The 16,869-nt window shown below is 56.7% G+C and overlaps 3 protein-coding genes across 10 annotated transcripts in view; 2 read left to right on the top strand and 1 right to left on the bottom strand.

The window, feature by feature from the left end:
* The first annotated feature begins 1,717 nt into the window (after positions 1-1,717).
* Positions 1,718-4,302, top strand: ATP6V1F (ATPase H+ transporting V1 subunit F). Its single transcript, XM_082632445.1, has 2 exons — positions 1,718-1,951; positions 3,834-4,302. The coding sequence occupies exons 1-2, from the start codon at positions 1,794-1,796 to the stop codon at positions 4,033-4,035; spliced, it is 360 nt and encodes a 119-aa protein (XP_082488571.1). The 5' UTR covers positions 1,718-1,793; the 3' UTR covers positions 4,036-4,302.
* An 87-nt stretch (positions 4,303-4,389) lies between these two features.
* On the top strand, positions 4,390-7,118 carry SPMIP1 (sperm microtubule inner protein 1). Its single transcript, XM_082632444.1, has 2 exons — positions 4,390-5,272; positions 6,825-7,118. The coding sequence occupies exons 1-2, from the start codon at positions 4,849-4,851 to the stop codon at positions 6,932-6,934; spliced, it is 534 nt and encodes a 177-aa protein (XP_082488570.1). The 5' UTR covers positions 4,390-4,848; the 3' UTR covers positions 6,935-7,118.
* Positions 7,119-8,343: 1,225 nt separating this feature from the next.
* The window catches only part of KCP (kielin cysteine rich BMP regulator), a 31,963-nt gene continuing 23,437 nt past the window's right edge, over positions 8,344-16,869 (bottom strand). For 4 of the 8 annotated variants that reach the window (XR_014294982.1, XR_014294983.1, XR_014294984.1 and 1 more), the window contains 4 exons: positions 16,421-16,585; positions 15,671-15,977; positions 13,923-15,534; positions 12,934-13,016 (listed from right to left, as the gene is read on the bottom strand). Coding sequence is in view for 1 of the 8 variants with exons in the window: in XM_082632443.1 (XP_082488569.1) it covers positions 15,266-15,534; positions 15,671-15,977; positions 16,421-16,585 (741 nt within the window). In the remaining 7 variants the exon portion in view is untranslated. The other 4 variants (XR_014294980.1, XR_014294981.1, XR_014294986.1 and 1 more) reach the window with 4 other exon arrangements.

Consider the following 16,869-nt stretch of genomic DNA (forward strand, 5'->3'; position numbering starts at 1 on the left):
TCTAGGGCCTCACTTTCTTCTGTAGGTCTACCTCCCTCCCTGTGATATTTTTTACTCTCCCTCAGTCCCGAGGGAGTTGAGGACAGAAATTGTATTTTATCAATCTTGTGTCCTCAGCCTCTCCATGACATTTGACAAATGCTGGTTGAATGAAGGCGTGTGTGATAAACGTGGCACCGTCTCAGCTCCCTACTTTACCTGACAGACCCTTTAAAGGCAGGATCCCTTCTCAAGTACCCAACCATTCGTGGCCGTTAAGGGTCAGCTCTGTGCCAGGCACTGAGCCAGGTGCTTCTACACACACCCTTCCTCACTCTCTGTCTTCCTTCCCACCTCGCCCCCAGATGGGAGGTTTGCTGGCCTCCTCAGCTTCAGCTGCCCTCCACCTGTGAGTGGATGTGTTTATGGATATCCAGCTCAGCTGCTCTCCCCCAGCTGCAGTATGGCCACAGGTGCTGAGCATTTAGTGCCTCTCCCTCACTTAATCCTAACGGCCTATGAGGTGGGCATAGTATTATCTGAAGAGATCAAGGTCCTGAGAACTTTGGTGATGAGTCCCACATCATACCTCTAAGGAGCAGGGTCGAGATTCAAACCAGGTATGTCCAAATCCCAGGCCCATCACAGAGATCACCACTAGACCAGACCATCTGGATGTCTCAAGTGCTCTAAACTTGCAAATCACATGCCAGATGCAGGATGCCTTTTTGTTAAAAGGGTGGAGGAGCGAGCGGACCTCTCTCCTTCGACATGTTCATCTCATACATAGAGTTCACTCTCTGAGGAATGTTACTCCTGTCCACCTAGCTGCACAGGCCAGAAACTTGGAAGTCATCTGGTCTAACTCCCCAAACATAACCAATCCCAAACTCAGTTCTGTCCATTTTTGTCTCTAAATATCTCTTGACGCCACCTGACTCTCACATTCCCCATCCCCACTCCCTGGCTTCTTTCTGGCCACCACCATCTCTTACCACAATGGTTTCTCCACCTTAGTCTTACCTCCACACACAGCACGATCTCAATGCTATCGCTAAAACATAAACCTGGCCGTATCATTCTCTTGCTTAAAATCCTTCAGTGGCTTCAGGACAACTTTGTCCTCAGGATAACTTCCAGATTCTTTATCTTTTCTTAAAGGCACTTATTCTCTCTAGTCCCCGCTAAGTCTTTGCACGTGCTGCTCCTCTTCCTGAGAACACCCTCTCGTCCTCATCTCTAGCCCTTCATCCTGCTGGCGACCTTCTCTGCGCGCCGCCTCTCCCATGGGTTAGTTACACCTGATGTGTGCTTCCACGTACTTCTCACGTTTTAGCAATTGACACAGCGCTTTGTCAACGCTCTACCTCACTAGAGTATCATTTACTTGCCCATCCTTTTACTAACTGAATAAATAACACTAGTTGTGTCATAGTTACATACATACACGATACAGACTCGGACCTTACTCTCGAGAACAGGTACCGTCTTTTCTTTGGCGTCTCGGCGCCTAACAGCAGTAGCTTCAACACGTTTGTCGAACTTACCGATCGAACGCGCCTCCGAAAGACGGCTGTGCCGCGCGGACTTCTGGGAACCGTAGCTCCCCGGTTCGGACCTCCCTTTATATGGCGCAGCCGTATTCGGATTCAGGCGCTTTTGCTCTTAATGCGCATGTCCCGGGAGGCGGAGTGGTGGAACTGCGCATGTCTAAAGAGCGGGGGCGGGGGGTGCGGCCGAAAAGGAGGTGCACTGCCGAGGCGGGGCTTTGGTGACACCCGGAGGTTGCGGCTGATCGTTGCCGGACTGTGAGGATGGCGGGGAGGGGGAAGCTAATTGCGGTGATCGGAGACGAGGACACGGTGACTGGCTTCCTGCTGGGCGGCATAGGGGAGCTTAACAAGAACCGCCACCCTAATTTCCTGGTGGTGGAGAAAGATACTACCATCAATGAGATCGAAGACACTTTCCGGTACGGTAACCCGCGAGGCCTGAACGGGACCTTCAGCTGCCTGGTGGGAGCGCGGGGAGAAGGCGGGGGCGGCCCTGGGCTTCCAGACCTTGGCCGAAGTGTCAGACCCCGTCCTCGAGGGTCGAGGAAGTCGGTCCACCTCCCCTTCCGGAGAGGGGGCCTCTGCGTCCCAAGTTCCCTTTTGGGCCTCGGTGGGACCGGGGCTATGTCGGGTCCACAAACTCCCCCCTGTCACATGACCGTGTGTCAGGAAAGAAGGGGAACAGAGCTCGTGACGGGCGGGCGCCGCCCCTTGGCCCAACCGGGCCCGCCAGAGCTGAGCGTTCGGAGGGTCCAGGCCCGGAGGGGGCTAGTCTCAGCTCCCCTGCAGGGGCTCCCCCATTTCACCCGCAGAGCAGGCTCCGGGCATTGCAAGCACTCGACTCTCTTGCGAGTTGACACCTAAAGGAACCACACACTCAGTGAACACACGGGCAGGGGGCTCGGGCTTTCCTGTATTTTCATCTCCCTCAGAGGCTCACAATCGTCTTGTGAGGTAGGGGTTATTCCCACTTACTGGTGAGAAGATTAAGTTCAGAGAGGTTAAGGCACACTCTGTGATTCAGACGAGAGCGAGCAGGGATTTGAGCCCAGTCCCACCCTTTCTGCCTTTCTTAAGCCAGGGCTACACTCTGTGTAGCTCTCCTCAGTTGGCTTCAGAATTTCCCGTTGTCCTGAGCACAGCGGACACTATCAGGACTGTCCTACCTTCTGCTGAGACCATGCACTTCAAATCTTCACTTCCTGTTCTGGGTTAAGAGCAATAGTTTCAAAATGTGGGTGCAGGCATGTCCCTTAATCCAGGAGGTGTCCTGGTGACTAGAGTTGAGGGTGCCAGCCCCCTATTCTTTCCCACACCCCTTCTCTAGAGCCCCTGTGCCAAGTCCCAGGAACAAACCACTCTCGCTTGTTTCCCCCTAAACAGCCCAGCCCTGAGCTACCGGCTGAGACTGGTTCCTGCTGCCTGGGGTGTGATAGGCCCTGACCCGGGAGGCTGATCTCTGCCGCTCTCTAAGCAGTCTGGTAAAGTGACCCAAGTTTTCATGAGAGAAGGACAAATTTTACTTCAAGAATTTTCCAACTTTCTAACCAAAAGGTATCTCAGAAATCATGAAGTCTAACCTGCCCTAGTGTCTGGCACAGAGTAAGCTGCTCAGTTTTTAACGAGTAAATAAATGAATGGGTGGTTGATCACAAGAAAGTAAGAGCCCAGTGTGGGGTTCTCTCTGTGTGATTCCTTCGTTACCAATTTTCCTCTTCCTGTGTTGTGTTCTTGGCTCAGGCCAAACTTCCCCTCTGACCCACCCCCTGCCCTCATCAGCATAGACCTTGAGTAGTCTGTACAGCGCCCCCTCAACCTTAAAAAATTTAATCTGTTTTCTTTTGAAAGGTTAATGTGTTCATGTGGTTTACAAATTAATATTTAAAAGGTACATGCATTGAGAAGTCACACTCCCACCCCGACCTCTTCTACTTCATTACCTCCTTCCTCCACCCTGTAACCACTTAGTTTTTTCCTTATCTTTCTTTTTCTTTATGCAGATACAAAGGGACAAATGTATATATTCTTATCCTCTCCCTTTTTTACCCAAAGGCAGTGTAAGGAATACACCAGCATGCACCCTCATCTTCATGAGCAGTTCAGTTGGGAGCCTTCCAGGCAGGGGAGGTAGAAGCCATGGCCCTTAGCTTTGGACTGAAATTGATTCTAAATAGAATGAAGAGAGTTTAGTGTAGCATCCTTGTCCATTGCACTCTCTGGATCGAGCTCGTTCCCCTCTGCAGCCCAGCCCACCAACTCAGAGTGGGCTGCCTTGGACTCCCTTCTCATCTCTCCCTACAGGCAGTTTCTAAGCCGGGACGACATCGGCATCATCCTCATCAACCAGTACATCGCAGAGATGGTGCGGCACGCGCTCGATGCCCACCAGCGCTCCATTCCGGCCGTGCTGGAGATCCCATCCAAGGAGCACCCCTATGATGCTGCCAAGGACTCCATCCTGCGCAGGGCCAGGGGCATGTTCACGGCCGAAGACCTGCGCTAGGGGACTCCCCTCAGCCATGTGGCCTCTCCCCAGGCTTGCCATCAGCCCTCCTCTAAGATTCGATCCTCTGAGTTCCAATTCCCTGCCCCTTCCCACTCCACTGAGAGGCTAGGTGAGATGCTTCCAGTTTGCCGGGGCTCTGCCATTCTAATCAAGGCTGGTTAGGGTATAGGAAGTCTGAGTGTCTTCTCTCCATTACCTCTTCCCTGTGCTGTTATACAGTGTCCTTGTTGATGTTAAATTAAAGTAGTTCTTGCTTCTCTCTGATCTGAGGCTGGGTGCTAGAAAGGACACGTGTGGGATGAGGCTGTTGTGGGGAGGCGGTGGGGGAGTGGATTCGACTGGCAGGGCTGGAAAAGGTTTTGCCAAAGATCCAGGCATAGAGGAGTTGGACCAGGAAGATTGTGCCAGATTGGTCCTCTGAATTAAAGGTAGCCAGCTCTGGCGGGGAGGAAGGGAAGGAGGCTCGCGTTCAGTCCCCTGGCACCCCAGCTTGAGTCTGTATTGGCTGGGAGGGGACCAGACCTCAAGGGAAGGAAGCAGAAATCACAGGAAACCTGGAAGCCTGTGATACTAGCCTGGGTCAAGCAAGAGGTTTGGGGATCAAGGCTCTTAGCCAGTGGGCCCCGGCCTGAGGCTGCCTCAGCAAGCAAGGCATGTGAGGCGTGCTGAGGGCATGGCCCTGTGTGAGGTGAGGCTCGGTTGCCTAGCGACCACTGGCTGCTGGGCAGCCACCTGCTGTCAGAAGGGCTCTGCTTGCTGCGCTCACCCCTCAGCTGCAGTCACCCTGGTCCTGCTCCTTCCTTTGCCACCATGTCTCGGCAACTTAACATGGACACAGCGCGGCAGAACTTCTGGAAGGAGGAGTATCTGAGGGAGAAGATATTGCGCTGTGAATGGCACCACAAGTATGGGTCGATGGTGAAGGCCAAGCAGAAGGCTAAGAAGACTGCAGCCCACGTACCCCTCAAGCTGCCCACCCTGCCCCCCAAAGCCCCACTCTCACCCCCGCCCGCCCCCAAAGCAGTTCCTTCCAAGGCCCCCAGCCCTGCCCTGGAGGCTCCTATTCAGTCAGAAATGTACCCAGTCCTGCCTGCCACCCGGGCCCTGCTGTATGAAGGCATCTCCCACGACTTTCAGGGCCGCTACCGCTACCTCAACACCCGAAAACTGGACATGCCAGAGAGGCGCTACCTCTTCCCCGTCACCACCAACTTAACATATGGCTGGCAGCTGGGTGAGCCCTAACCTCCCGGAAATTATTCGCCTCACAAACACAGAGCACCTGCCACAAGCCAGGCAGCGCTCTCAGCACTAGACACACAAGGCACGTGGACACTCCTTCTGGGGACGTCCATTCTAGTGGAGGGTCCAGGCCATAAGAGCAAGAGAGGGCCAGGTTCCATGATGAAACTAGGCCTGGTGGGGGAGGGGGACAGGGGGCGTGTGCGGCTTTAGACTGGACCGTCAGGAAAGGCCTCTCTGGGGACCTAAAGGCTGAGTGAGCTAAATGACAAGGAGGAGGAGTTTGGGTTTTACTCTAAATTTGAGGGGAAGCCATGGAGAGTTTTAAGCAGGTAAATGATACTGATACACTTTTTAAAAAAAAATCACCCTGAATATTCTGTAGGTAATGGCCTTTTTAGGGACAAGAGTAGGCTCTGGCAGATGGCTGAGCTATCCTGGCAAGAGATGATGATGGCTTGGGCTAGGGTGATTAGCGGTAGAGCTGAAATAGATTCCAGATATGTTTTGGAGGAAGAATCAAAGAGAACTTACTGGTTTGAAAAAGACAAGGAAGGAGAATGCAATGGCCATGCCCAGGTGTTTGGCTGAAGCGGCTACAGCAGGGGAGACTGGGGCGGGGGCAGGGCTGGGGCTGTGTGAAGACAGGTCAGTGTTGGGTGTTTTGTGCTGGAGGTGTCGGCGAGTCAGCTGTGTATGGGAGTCGCCCTATGGAGGGAGGTCAGAGCTGAAGATGCAGTTTTGGGGGTCATCAGAATATAGGTACTCTTTAAAGCCCCGAGACTGGGTGGGCTTACCCAGGGAGCTCCAGAGGCTGGATCAAACTGGAGAAGGCAGAGGACACAGCGAGCGGTAGGGAGATGGTACTGGCCAGAAGGCTGTCCATCTGGATTGAGTCATGGTCATCAGCTGGGCAGGAGAGGAGCGGAGGCAATGGTGCAGTTGGAGATGAAGAGTCAAGGTGTGGGGAAAAGAATATGCCAGGGGGTGTTGTGGGTTTGCTGGGTGATGAGACATGTCCCTTTGCTGTCTGTGGTCATGCATTTCAAGTGAGACTACTCAGTCACATGTTTTCTCCAGCTCCTGCACAGAAAAGGTGGATGGTTGGTGATAAACACAGTTGAAATTTTGCCTAAAAAAAATGCCCCTACTTTCCCCAGGGCCCTAAATGGGGAGGAAAGGGAGCAATTTCCAAATGAGAGCAGGAGGTAGAAAGAAGCCTTGTCTGCCCCAGAGAAGTCTAGCTCTGTCTGTAACAAGCACGGCTGGGAGTCCCACCACCCGCCTCCATGGAGGATTCTGAGGCTGGGGGAAATGCTGGCACACAGCTGACTGGCATTTGGCCATCACTGCTGATCCGGGCAGCCAGCCAGCTCCCTGTTTCCCCATAGCCCCCACTCCTCAGAAGCACTTCTTTTTATTTTTTCACACTTACAAAGTGGATACAACACAGGCAGATTCCTAGGGTTATGCAGGCAGGGCTCCCGGGCTCTGCGAGTTCCTTTCCCAGGAATCCATTCTTGGCCTCTGACATCTTTTCCCAGGCCCCCCAGTGAAGCAAGAACTGGTCTCCTGCAAGATGTGCCGCATTGAATCTTTCTTCCGCAAGAATGGGGCCTTCGCACTGCTTGACCCCCAGGACCTGGCCCTCTGACCTTGGGCCAGGCAGTGGGCTTAGGGGAGGGAAGAAGAAATAACACACCTGGTGGGCCGAAAGTGCCATGTGTGTCTGTGTCTGGCTCTCCCAGGCCCTGAGGCTGCGTTCTGGGCCTTTCTGAAACTACCTCTGACCTACAGGTTGCCCTCTTGCTTTTTCCTTAAATCCCCGTCTCTTTAGTCGTCCCTTTGAGGATTCAGCAGTGACCAGAGGGGGCTAGGAAGAGTGAGCGATGCTCTCCAGGCGCAGGCTCCTCAGAGCCAGGGGGCCACAGTAGCTGCTGGAAGTTCTGGGTGTCCCTGCGGAAAAAGTGGCCTTTCATCCCAGATGCCAGGGAAAAGGGACCGCCACCACCCCACAAGCCTCCCGCCCGCCCCCTCACCTGGCCCCGAGGGCTCGCAGCCGCCCGGTCCTCCCCCGTTGCATCTGCTTCGGCTGCTCCCGCAGTGCGCGCCGCTGCCCGGCTGCGTCCTCCTGGGGCGGGGCCGAGCGCTGAGCGCCCGCGCCTCCCAGCCCCGGGGCTCGACGCGGCCAGCAGAGGGCAGCACCCGGGCAGGCCGGCCCTTCCCGCTCCGCAGGTGTCATCGCAAGTGCGCGGTGCGAGCAAGTCAAAGGGACCCAGGTCGCGCCCCGCCCCGCCCCCCGCCCAGGCAGGGTTTTGGCGGCCCCACCGCCTTCTCCTAGGGGTCTTGCCTGTGGTGGGAGCTGAGCCGGGCTCGGTGGGGATCTCAAGGGGTGCACGCGGCAGTGGCGGTTCCTGGCGATGCGGAGGCGTCCCAAGACCTGGAGGAGGCTTCTGTCAGCAGCCGATCGGCCGCCCCCCGGTGCCCCGCCCTCCCGGCCCGGCAGCGCACCCGGAGCCGCTGCTGCTCGCGGTCCTGTTGCCGCCGACGCCTGGCCTCACTGTGCAGCTTCAGCAGCCGCTGCAGAGCCGTCTCCTGCTGCGCCGCGCTCACGCCCGCCGACCGCCTGTCCCTGCTCGGGGACTCGGGCCACGCGGTCTTCGAGGCTCTGGGGGCCTCGGCACCTCCCCTCCGCCCCCCGAGGGCGCCCGGGAGCCCCATGGAGCCGCCCAGCTCCTGCTCCGCGGGGCCAGGGCTTCCTCCCAGGCCCCGAAGCGAGTGCGGATCGCTCAGCAGGCCCGGGTGCCCTGGGAGAGCTGCGGAGCGCTCCCGCTGCTCGGAACCACCAGTGCGTAGGGCCGCCAGCAACACCGCTCCTGGGCGTGGGAGCGGCGGCCGGGCCGGAGGCCCCGGGGGCGTAAGGGGAGCCGGCGCCCCTTCCCGGGCGGGCCCCTGCTCTCTCACGGCCGCTGAGCTCTCTCCTCTCGGGCCACCGTTCTTAACCTGCCTCAGCTGGGTGGTCCTTCCCCGCGGGTCCGGGCCCTCCCTTCCCCCAGGCTGCAGCATCTGTTCTCCCAGGGGCCTGCAGAAGCCCCCCGGAATTCCCAGGGAGCCGCCTTCCTCCCGGGGCGGTGTAGGTGCCTCTCCCGGAGCCACCTCCCAGGCTTGTGAGATACGGCCTCTGCCCTCGGAAGACTGAAGTGTCTTCACTTCCGGGCCCTGAGGAGAATCTTCATTCCGCTCCGGGAGGGCCTCCTTTCTCCGGCACTTAAGGCGCCTTCCGCTTTGACTTCGAGGAGCCTCTTTGTTCTCACCCTGGGAGGCCTCCCACCTTTGACCTTCCGAGACCTCTTCCCTCAGAGCCTGAGGGGCCTCCCCACTCTGACCCTCCGTTTATCTTCTCTCTCTTACTTGGAGGAACTTCTTTGTCCTCCCCCTGGAAGGCCTTCCCCCTCTGATCCTGAGGGCCCCCCTCTCTCTGACTCTGAGGGATCTCAATGCTTAGCAGTTTCTTTAGTTCTGCTCTCTCCTGGCCCAGGCTCCAGCCCAGCCCCTCCAGGGGATCCTGGGGTTCTGGCAGGCTCTGGGAGAGGAGGCCTGAGGGCCCTGGGGCTCCCTGAGCCAGCTTCTCCTGTAGGCTTCTGGACGGTGGTTGATGGGGCCCCTGGGGCATGGGCCCTGCTAGCTCCCTGTCTTCCCTCTGGGCCAGCTCCTAGGAAGGAAGAGCACCTTTCCCAGGTTTGTGAGGGAATCCTCATGCCAGAGCCACTTCCCCCAGGGGAGCCTGGAGACCCCAGTGGCTGCCCCAGTGGGCCTCACTTCCATTAGGGCCCTTGCCCGATTCCTACATTCGTAAAACCCATGTTATGTAGTGTAAAAGGTGCTTCAGTGATGGCCCCTTCTTCCACCTGGCTGTGGGCTTCTCACCCCTGCAGTCTCCTCCCAGGCAGACCCCACCTCTGCTATCCCCAATCTGAGAGGGGTCTTGCCCAGGACGCTTCGACCCTTTCACCTTGAACTCTGAGCTTCCGGGTTCTCCAAAGCTACTGCTGGTGGTGAGGTTCAGCTCTTGTGAGCAACCTGAGGGAGAGAGACAGATGTTGAGAGCCCTCTGCTCATGTCCCAGGCCCTCACACACATCCCACAGAACTGGAACCAAGAAGCCTAGGGAGTCCCCAGCACGTGAGGGAATGTGGTGGTGGGGTACCCTGAGGGCTGGTGTTGGAACTTCAAGGCCGTCGCAGTTCATTCCACCTTTATTTACACAGCCTGCTATGTGCCTGCTTCTCAGGCTTGCCTGCCAGCAGCCAACCCCATCTTCCTCATCCTCCCAGCCAAGGACCACCTCCGGGGAACCTGCACACCCTCTTCCTCAAAACCGCTAGGGGAGGCCCAGGAGCAGGAAGGGACTGGTTTCCAGGCTCCTCAGTCCCTCATAAGGACACCCGCCCTCTGTCCTTGTGTGCCTGTCCAGCCCCACAATATGCACCTGACTTTCCTATTATTAGGATAATCCTCTTTAGCTCTTTCTTGGTTTCCAACAGCAAAACCAAATGAAATTCAAGAAGTGGAATTTTAGGCCAGAGGCTAGCCTAAAAACTGCAAGTCTTCATAATTAACGAAAGGAATCTAAAAAAAGAGATGAAATGTCGCTGCTCCTTTGCAGCTGTGGAGGAAGGAGCATCGTTTTGCATCCATAAAACTACTTAGAAGAACCTGATCTCGTAAGGTCTTAAATTGAGAACTCTCGCAAGAAATACCATCTTTATGCAATATGGACGTGTGAATATTCATAACAGTAACCAAATGGGAATGTTCTCTGTGAAAACAAATCTGTCTTTTGAAGAGTTCTGAACAAAGCGGTCTGATAAGACTCCCAAGCCCTCAGAAATTATTGCCAAGAACTGTGAAAATAACCTCCAACCCTGTCCCTCTGTAATTCTGATCTGTTGTCTTACTAGATCATTTATTTCACTGGTTATAATGTTGTAATAGATGTCTCCCATCAATGTATTTCAAGAGATAATATACTTGTAAAAATTTTTCTGTCAATCAGAAAATAATCATAAGCACTTTCCTCCTCTCTCCCATGCATGATGTCACAATTAAAAGCTTATGACGGGCTTCCCTGGTGGCGCAGTGGTTGGGAGTCTGCCTGCCAGTGCAGGGGACACGGGTTCGAGCCCTGGTCCGGGAATATCCCACATGCCGCGGAGCGGCTGGGCCCGTGCACCACAACTACTGGGCCTGTACTCTAGAGCCCGCGAGCCACAACTGCTGAGGCCTGTGCACCTAGAGCCCGTGCCCTGAAACGGGAGAGGCCACTGCGGTGAGAGGCCCGCGCACTGCAACGAAGAGCGGCCCCCGCTCGTCTGTCTCAACTAGAGAGAGCCCGCGTGCAGTGACGAAGACCCAACGCAGCCCAAAATAAAAAATAAAAAATAGAAAAAGCTTATGACTTTGCTAGGCTTATTATTTAACAAATCATTTGACAGCCTGTTTCATTTAAATTAAATTAACAGGCCCAGGGCTCACAGCATCCATCCCACTGAATTCTAATTGCCTGTTTATTGTCACACCCTCTCACTAGGCTGTGATCTCCTCAGGGATGAGGACAACTGACTGGCCAAGTCTCTTTTGTGCCCTGTATCTCCCCAGTGCCTGGCATGAGGGTGGCAGCTAGGCAGCTTGGAGCTGCCATTCCATTCCCTCCTCTCTGGAGGACAGGGAGGACAGACAGTCATTCCCAGCACTTTCTCCTTTGAGCCCCAGCTTAGCTTCAGAATCCTCCTGGACACAGTGCCTGAGACAGCTGGCACCAATCAGGTGGAATTGGCATATAAAAGAAAACCTACTTGCTGTCTCTGGGTGCCCCTGGCAGCCCACAAAAAGGTATGAGGCAAAGAATAGGTGAGGATGGACTGGAATCCTGGGACTTGGGGTGAGGGCTTCCCCACTCCTCCCAACCTAGGCTGGCCACTCGAGCCCAGGGGCTCCTGTTCTCCTGGCTGCAAACCCCTGCTGTCAACGTACCAGATGTGGGCCCTTCTGCAGGCATGCCAGGGCTCTCCCACCTTGGGTCTGCATCGAACCTGGCTTCACTCAGATCCAGGGCTGATGATGGGTCCTTTGCCAGCCCCCTGCAGGAATGCAACGGCTGCCTCAGGTGCACCTCTTGCATCTGGGCTCCGATCGGCTGGGAGCAGCCTGTCTGCCAGACTCCTCATCCACAGCAGGCTGCGGAACCTTCCCACCCCAAGACCGAAACTCAGTCCATGGAGGCCTTCCCCATACCTGCACCCACCACTGGATTCCAGGAGCTGGAACTCAAGGTTACCCTGTCCAGAGGCTGTGGGGCAACCATATGGGTACAACTGAGTGAGAACCCCAGGAGGATCTGGGGGCACGAGGAGGGGTCGCTGGGCAGGGCTGTGGAGGGAGACGGGGCAAAGGGTCCAGTGTTTGGTCACTTTGTGTGGCAACACGGAGTGGACGGAATTCCCTGGGAGACTCACCCCTCCAGGAGCTAACGGTCCTGGCTTAGGGAGTCCTCAGCCTGGGGCAATGGGCACAGCCTGGAATTCTGGAAGGACTGGGGGGGTTCCCTAGTCTACAGGGCATCATCCCCCAATGTGGCAGGCAGCCTCTAAAACAGCCCCCAGTGATCGCTCCTCCTGGCATCTGTGCCCTTGTGTGATCCCCCCACCCTTCCCCTCCAAGTGAAGGAGCTTGGAAATGGATCCCTCCTGCCCACTGAAGCCTTCAGATGAGACTGTAGTCTTGGCTAAAAGTGTTGGCTGGACACTTCCTTAGTGGTCATGACTAACATCCCCTCCTGCTACAAGCTACTAACCTGCCCAAAGGGCCTCAGGCAGTTGGTGGCTGAGCCGGGACTCGAGGCACATCCTAGGTCCCAGTCACCACAGCACCCTCCTTCCTAGAAAGGTGGGACCAGCCACCAGCCCCGGAAGGAGGGGCCTGGGGCTGGGGCTGCTCAGGGTCTCATCTCTGGGGCACCCTGGGCATCAGTGCCTCTGCCCTCTGGGCCCCGCCAGGCCTGCTTTCCTCCCTTGCTGCAGCCATGTCTAAAGGCTTCTGGATGTCACCACACTGTTGATTTGACCAAGACAGTTCACTGTGGAATGGTAGCAAGCCAGAATGGTCCTGTGTGCCAGGCATGGTGCTAAATCCTTTACACAATCCTCCCAGCAGCGCTCTGAAAAAGTGCTGTTATCTTCCCCATTTTGTAGCTGAGGAAACAGGCTTACAGTCCGCAGGGAGCGTCAGAGCAGAGATTTGAACCCAGATTCATCTGTCTCCAGAGCCCACATTCCTTCCACTTCTCAACCACTACAAGTGCCCCAGTGTTTCACTGACGCCCCCGCCCTCAGCCACACCCCAGCTCACCCCACTCATCCGCCGCTCCGAGCCCCCATCCCTCCTACCATGGGGCTTGCTGCCCTGGCTCCACGCACACTGGGCCTGGTCTCTCAGACCACAGAACTGGGCCCAGGGGGGCCAGGAGAGGCCCAGCCCCGCCCCAGTCAGCAGCTCCAAATCCCACAGGAGCTGCAGGAAGGTGGGGTGCCAGGATGTGAGCGGGCACGCACCCTGCCCTCTGCCACCCTCCCTGGCCGACGGCTGCCTACCTGCTCCTGGGCCCGCCGGCTCCGCTCCATCTGCAGCAGCACGGTGGGCAGTTCAAGGCCTGAGGGACAGGTCCGGCCGTCTCCCACCTGGGGAGGCAAGGTAGAGTCAGACCCCACGGAGAGCCTGCCCCCTCGTAGACGGTGCCCTGCCACCCTCACCTGCTGCAGGGCAGCCCAGAGCTGGCCCAGGCCTGCAGGGCACCGGAAGAGGTGCTGGTACAGGGCCAAGGCCTGCTTGGGGCTACAGGGGAGCCCTAGGCCCCCAGGTGTGGCTGCCTGCTCCATGGCGCAGGGGGCCAGGGAGGACATCCACCCCCTTCCCCTCCCCCAGCTGCTCCTGGAGAGAGGAGGAGGATGAGGAGCTGGGGACAGGCGCAAGGAGGAGACAAAGGCTCCTGAGCTCAGTAACGCGGGGCCGACATCTGAGCCAGGGCCTGGGCCTCAGCCAAGTCTCATAGAAACCTGACTCTGATGCACGGTTCTCGGCCACGTGGGTGGCAGTGTGGGGTGAGGACTGTGGCCCTGATAGAGAACGACGTGTGTGCGTGTGTTTGCAGTCCCAAAGGAGCAACTATTTTATACATACGGTTAGCCCTTAAGCAACACGGGGGTTAGGGGCCCAACCCTCCTTGCAGTCAAAAATCCACATATAACTTATAGTCTGCCCTCCATATCCGAGGATTCAACCTACCTAGGGTGGTGTAGTTCTGTAGTATTTACCATTGAAAAACATCTGAGTATAAGTGGGCCCGTGCAGTTCAAACCCGTGTTGTTCAAATGTCAACTGTATATTTGAAGCTTGCAACTGCATTATATGGTATGTGATATATGCCCAATACAGGCAGCAGCTTCCAACAACTAACTGTATGCCCAGACACAAAATGCTACGTACATGTAATCCTTCCTTGAAGCAACTCTATGAAGTAGGTGGTATTGTTTTCAGCCCCATTTCACAGAAAAGAAAACCGGGCCCCAGAGAGTAAGTTGTCCTACCTAACACATGGCACTGTCTCCCTCATCTGGGGACAGACAACACGAGAAACAGGCTCTGGGAAAATGTGGTCCCGAGCGTGAGTAGTAACGCACTTCCCTAGTGCTTGCTCCAGGCTGTCCATGGGTCACTCTGTTTATTCTCCACAACACACGAGATACAGCAGATGAGGACACAGTTTGTAGAAGAAATGACAAGGGGAGGGAACAGGCATATGTGATGGTCTGTAGTCTTCGCATCCCCTGCCGTCATGAGCAGCCTGGCCTGCCTGCCGCTTTGTAACCACTCCATGAAAGGGGCCCCAGCAGAAGCAGGCTGAGCAAGCAGGCGGGGGTGGTGGTGGTTGGTTCAGCCCAACGCCCTCCCTTCACTCCCTGTTGGAATACTAGGGTCCCCCCAACCCCAATCTTTAGCTAAGGTCCCTAAAACATCCAAGGTCACATAGCTGGTAGGTGGCAGAGAGAACTCAAAATACAGTTCTCTTTGAAAAGAGACTTTTCTTGTCAAAGAAAGATTTTTTTTTCCTCTTTCAAAACCCATGTTCTTTCCCCTATAAGGATGTCTTCGAAAGTCACATGTGTGTCCCCTGCCCACATGTCCGTCAGGGGTGGGTGTAGCTGTGAACACACGCGGGATACATGCATGTGTTTATCTGGGTTTTTGAGGGGTGTGTGTGTGTGTGTGTGTGTATTTCATCACATGTGTCTGTATGTAATCACAGACATATTGTCTCTCCTGTTCCCCACCCAGGCGTGGGGTCCCTGTGTCACCAGCTCTTAGGGTGGCCCAGGAGGTGCCTGAGCACTCAATATCCCCAAGGAAAGGGGGATGCCATGTGGGCACTGAGCCCCTTCCCAGTGCTCCTCAGTCCCTGCAGGATTCCGCATGGATCCACAGAGGGCCCCATAGAGGGCCGCACACGGGGGCCACAGGCCGTGCCTGCTACCTGTAAACACAGGGCTGGGACCCGGACACCTGGGTTCTCCTTCTGCCCATCTCAGGGTTTCCCAGGCAGCACCAGGGTGTGGCAGGTAGGGGCAGCCCAGAGATGCAGGCGCAGAGAGTGGGCAAGGTCCACCCCACAGCTGCTACCACCCTGACTCTGGGGACACTGACCTCTGGACCCCATGTTCCAAAGAGCCCACACCACCAGCGCAGCACCCAGAGGCAGCACACATACACACAGAGAAACCTTAGGGCAGTCCCTGAGTTTACTGCTTCTGACTCCACACGGCTGGGGTCTTTGCGGGGCCCAGACCCAGGCTCCCGATGCCTGGGAAGTGTGGGAGCTTCTCTCCGGGGGGAGACTTCTAGCCTGATGAATCCTGGTCGGTGTCGTCCTGGCTCAGGGTGGCCCCTGGGGCTTCCGGCTGGGGTTGGGCAGAGTGCTGGGTGGCTGGTCCCCAGTGAGTAGGACTGGGGGGCAGGCCTCGGGTGAGATACAGTGGGCCTCGTGCTCCACCAGGCCTGCGGGGCACCGGCAGGCGGGAACACAGGGCCTTACGCAGTGGGCCGCCAGCTCCCCCAGGGGGACATGCTGGTTGAAGCAGGTGCGGGGACAGGGTGGGCCACACTCATCAAACACGAAGCCACGGTCCAGGAGGCAGCCCACCACTGCAGGTGGAGTGGAAAGCACAGTCACTGTCCAGCCACCAGGTCCACCCCGTGACCCTCCCTGTACCTACGCTGTCCAGACCTGAGCCCTCCGTGTCACCCCTCCCCCAACTCGCACTGGGCATTGCCCCCTCACCGCAGAGCGTGGGGCCCCGCCAGGCAGGAGTCACCCCTGCTTGGCGACAGTGGCTGGCATAGGCTTCCAGGGCGTCACAGAGGCAGGTGTCAGCCAAGGAGCCAGGACCACAAGCACAGAGGTCATACACGCAGGCGGCAAAGAAGGGCTCTGGTGGCACCACAGCATGGCAGCGACTGAACAGGGAGGACTTCAGCACCCCGCACCGGGCGTTGGCCTCACGCCTGGCACGGTACCCTGCTGCCCGGCATGGATCCACCTCACGGCCCTTGGAACAGGGCCGACCAGGTCCTGGCCCCTCTGGGACCTAGGTGGGGAAAGTGGCTCCACATGGCAGCATCCACTGGCAACCGACCTTTGTGTGCTATGTTCTTCAAAGCACTTTCCACCAAATATTTTGTTTTAGCCTCATAAACCTCCCTATAAGAACAGCAAAGGAAGCATCAGCTACTTTTCCTTTGTTCTCATTTTACAGATGGACAAACCAAGGCCCAGAGCAGGTAAGTGACTTGTCCAAGGTCACACAATCCGTGAGCGGCAAAGCAGGGCTTGGGGATTCAGATGATGAGACCGCTTTCAACAGGCCATCCTGCCTCCCGCACCACCATAGCAGGCAAGAAGGCCCCAAACCTCCTTGAAAGCCCCAAAGCCCACCTTGTGTGCAAACTTCCCTTTCCATACCAGAGGGCTGCTCTGAAATTCATGCTCAACTGTGCCTCCCCCCTGCCCCCCAGCTCCTGTGCCACTCACCTGCCAGCTATTCCCAAACGCAGCCTCAGTGGACAGGAGCAGCCCCTCAGGGCCCCGCAGATCATCCTGGGCAAAGCCATTGAAGTTGCCACAGAGCCCACAAATCTGGCCCCGGTAGGAGCCAGGCACTCTCACCTCCACCTGGGACTGCCCATCCCACAGCACCTGTGCAGAGAGGCTGGGACTGGAGAGTAGGGAAAGGCAGGGGCCCCTGGAAGCCCAGTGCCCATCCTGGCGGCGTCAGCACGCCCCCTGCTGTAGGGGAGGAGAATGGATGGGTGGAGGTGTCTCCTGGAAGGGAGGATACAAGTAGGCACCTGCCCTGTCAGCCCTGGGCAAACACAGAAGACATGAAGAGCCACCCACAGCTCCCTCAAAAGGGCACCTTCTCCCCTCAATCTCCATGAACTCGGCGGCCCCATGAAATGCAACCCACTTCCAGAGAGTCA

This window comes from Mesoplodon mirus, assembly GCF_964341445.2.
Source record: "Mesoplodon mirus genome assembly, chromosome: 9".
NCBI classification, from domain to species: Eukaryota; Metazoa; Chordata; class Mammalia; order Artiodactyla; family Ziphiidae; genus Mesoplodon; species Mesoplodon mirus.

Coding starts and splice junctions, on each gene's coding strand:
- ATP6V1F (XM_082632445.1), top strand. CDS start 1,794: ATGGCGGGGAGGGGGAAGCTAATTGCGGTGATCGGAGACGAGGACACG. Junction 1,952..3,833: donor GAGATCGAAGACACTTTCCG/GTACGGTAACCC, acceptor CTCTCCCTACAG/GCAGTTTCTAAGCCGGGACG.
- SPMIP1 (XM_082632444.1), top strand. CDS start 4,849: ATGTCTCGGCAACTTAACATGGACACAGCGCGGCAGAACTTCTGGAAG. Junction 5,273..6,824: donor AACATATGGCTGGCAGCTGG/GTGAGCCCTAAC, acceptor ATCTTTTCCCAG/GCCCCCCAGTGAAGCAAGAA.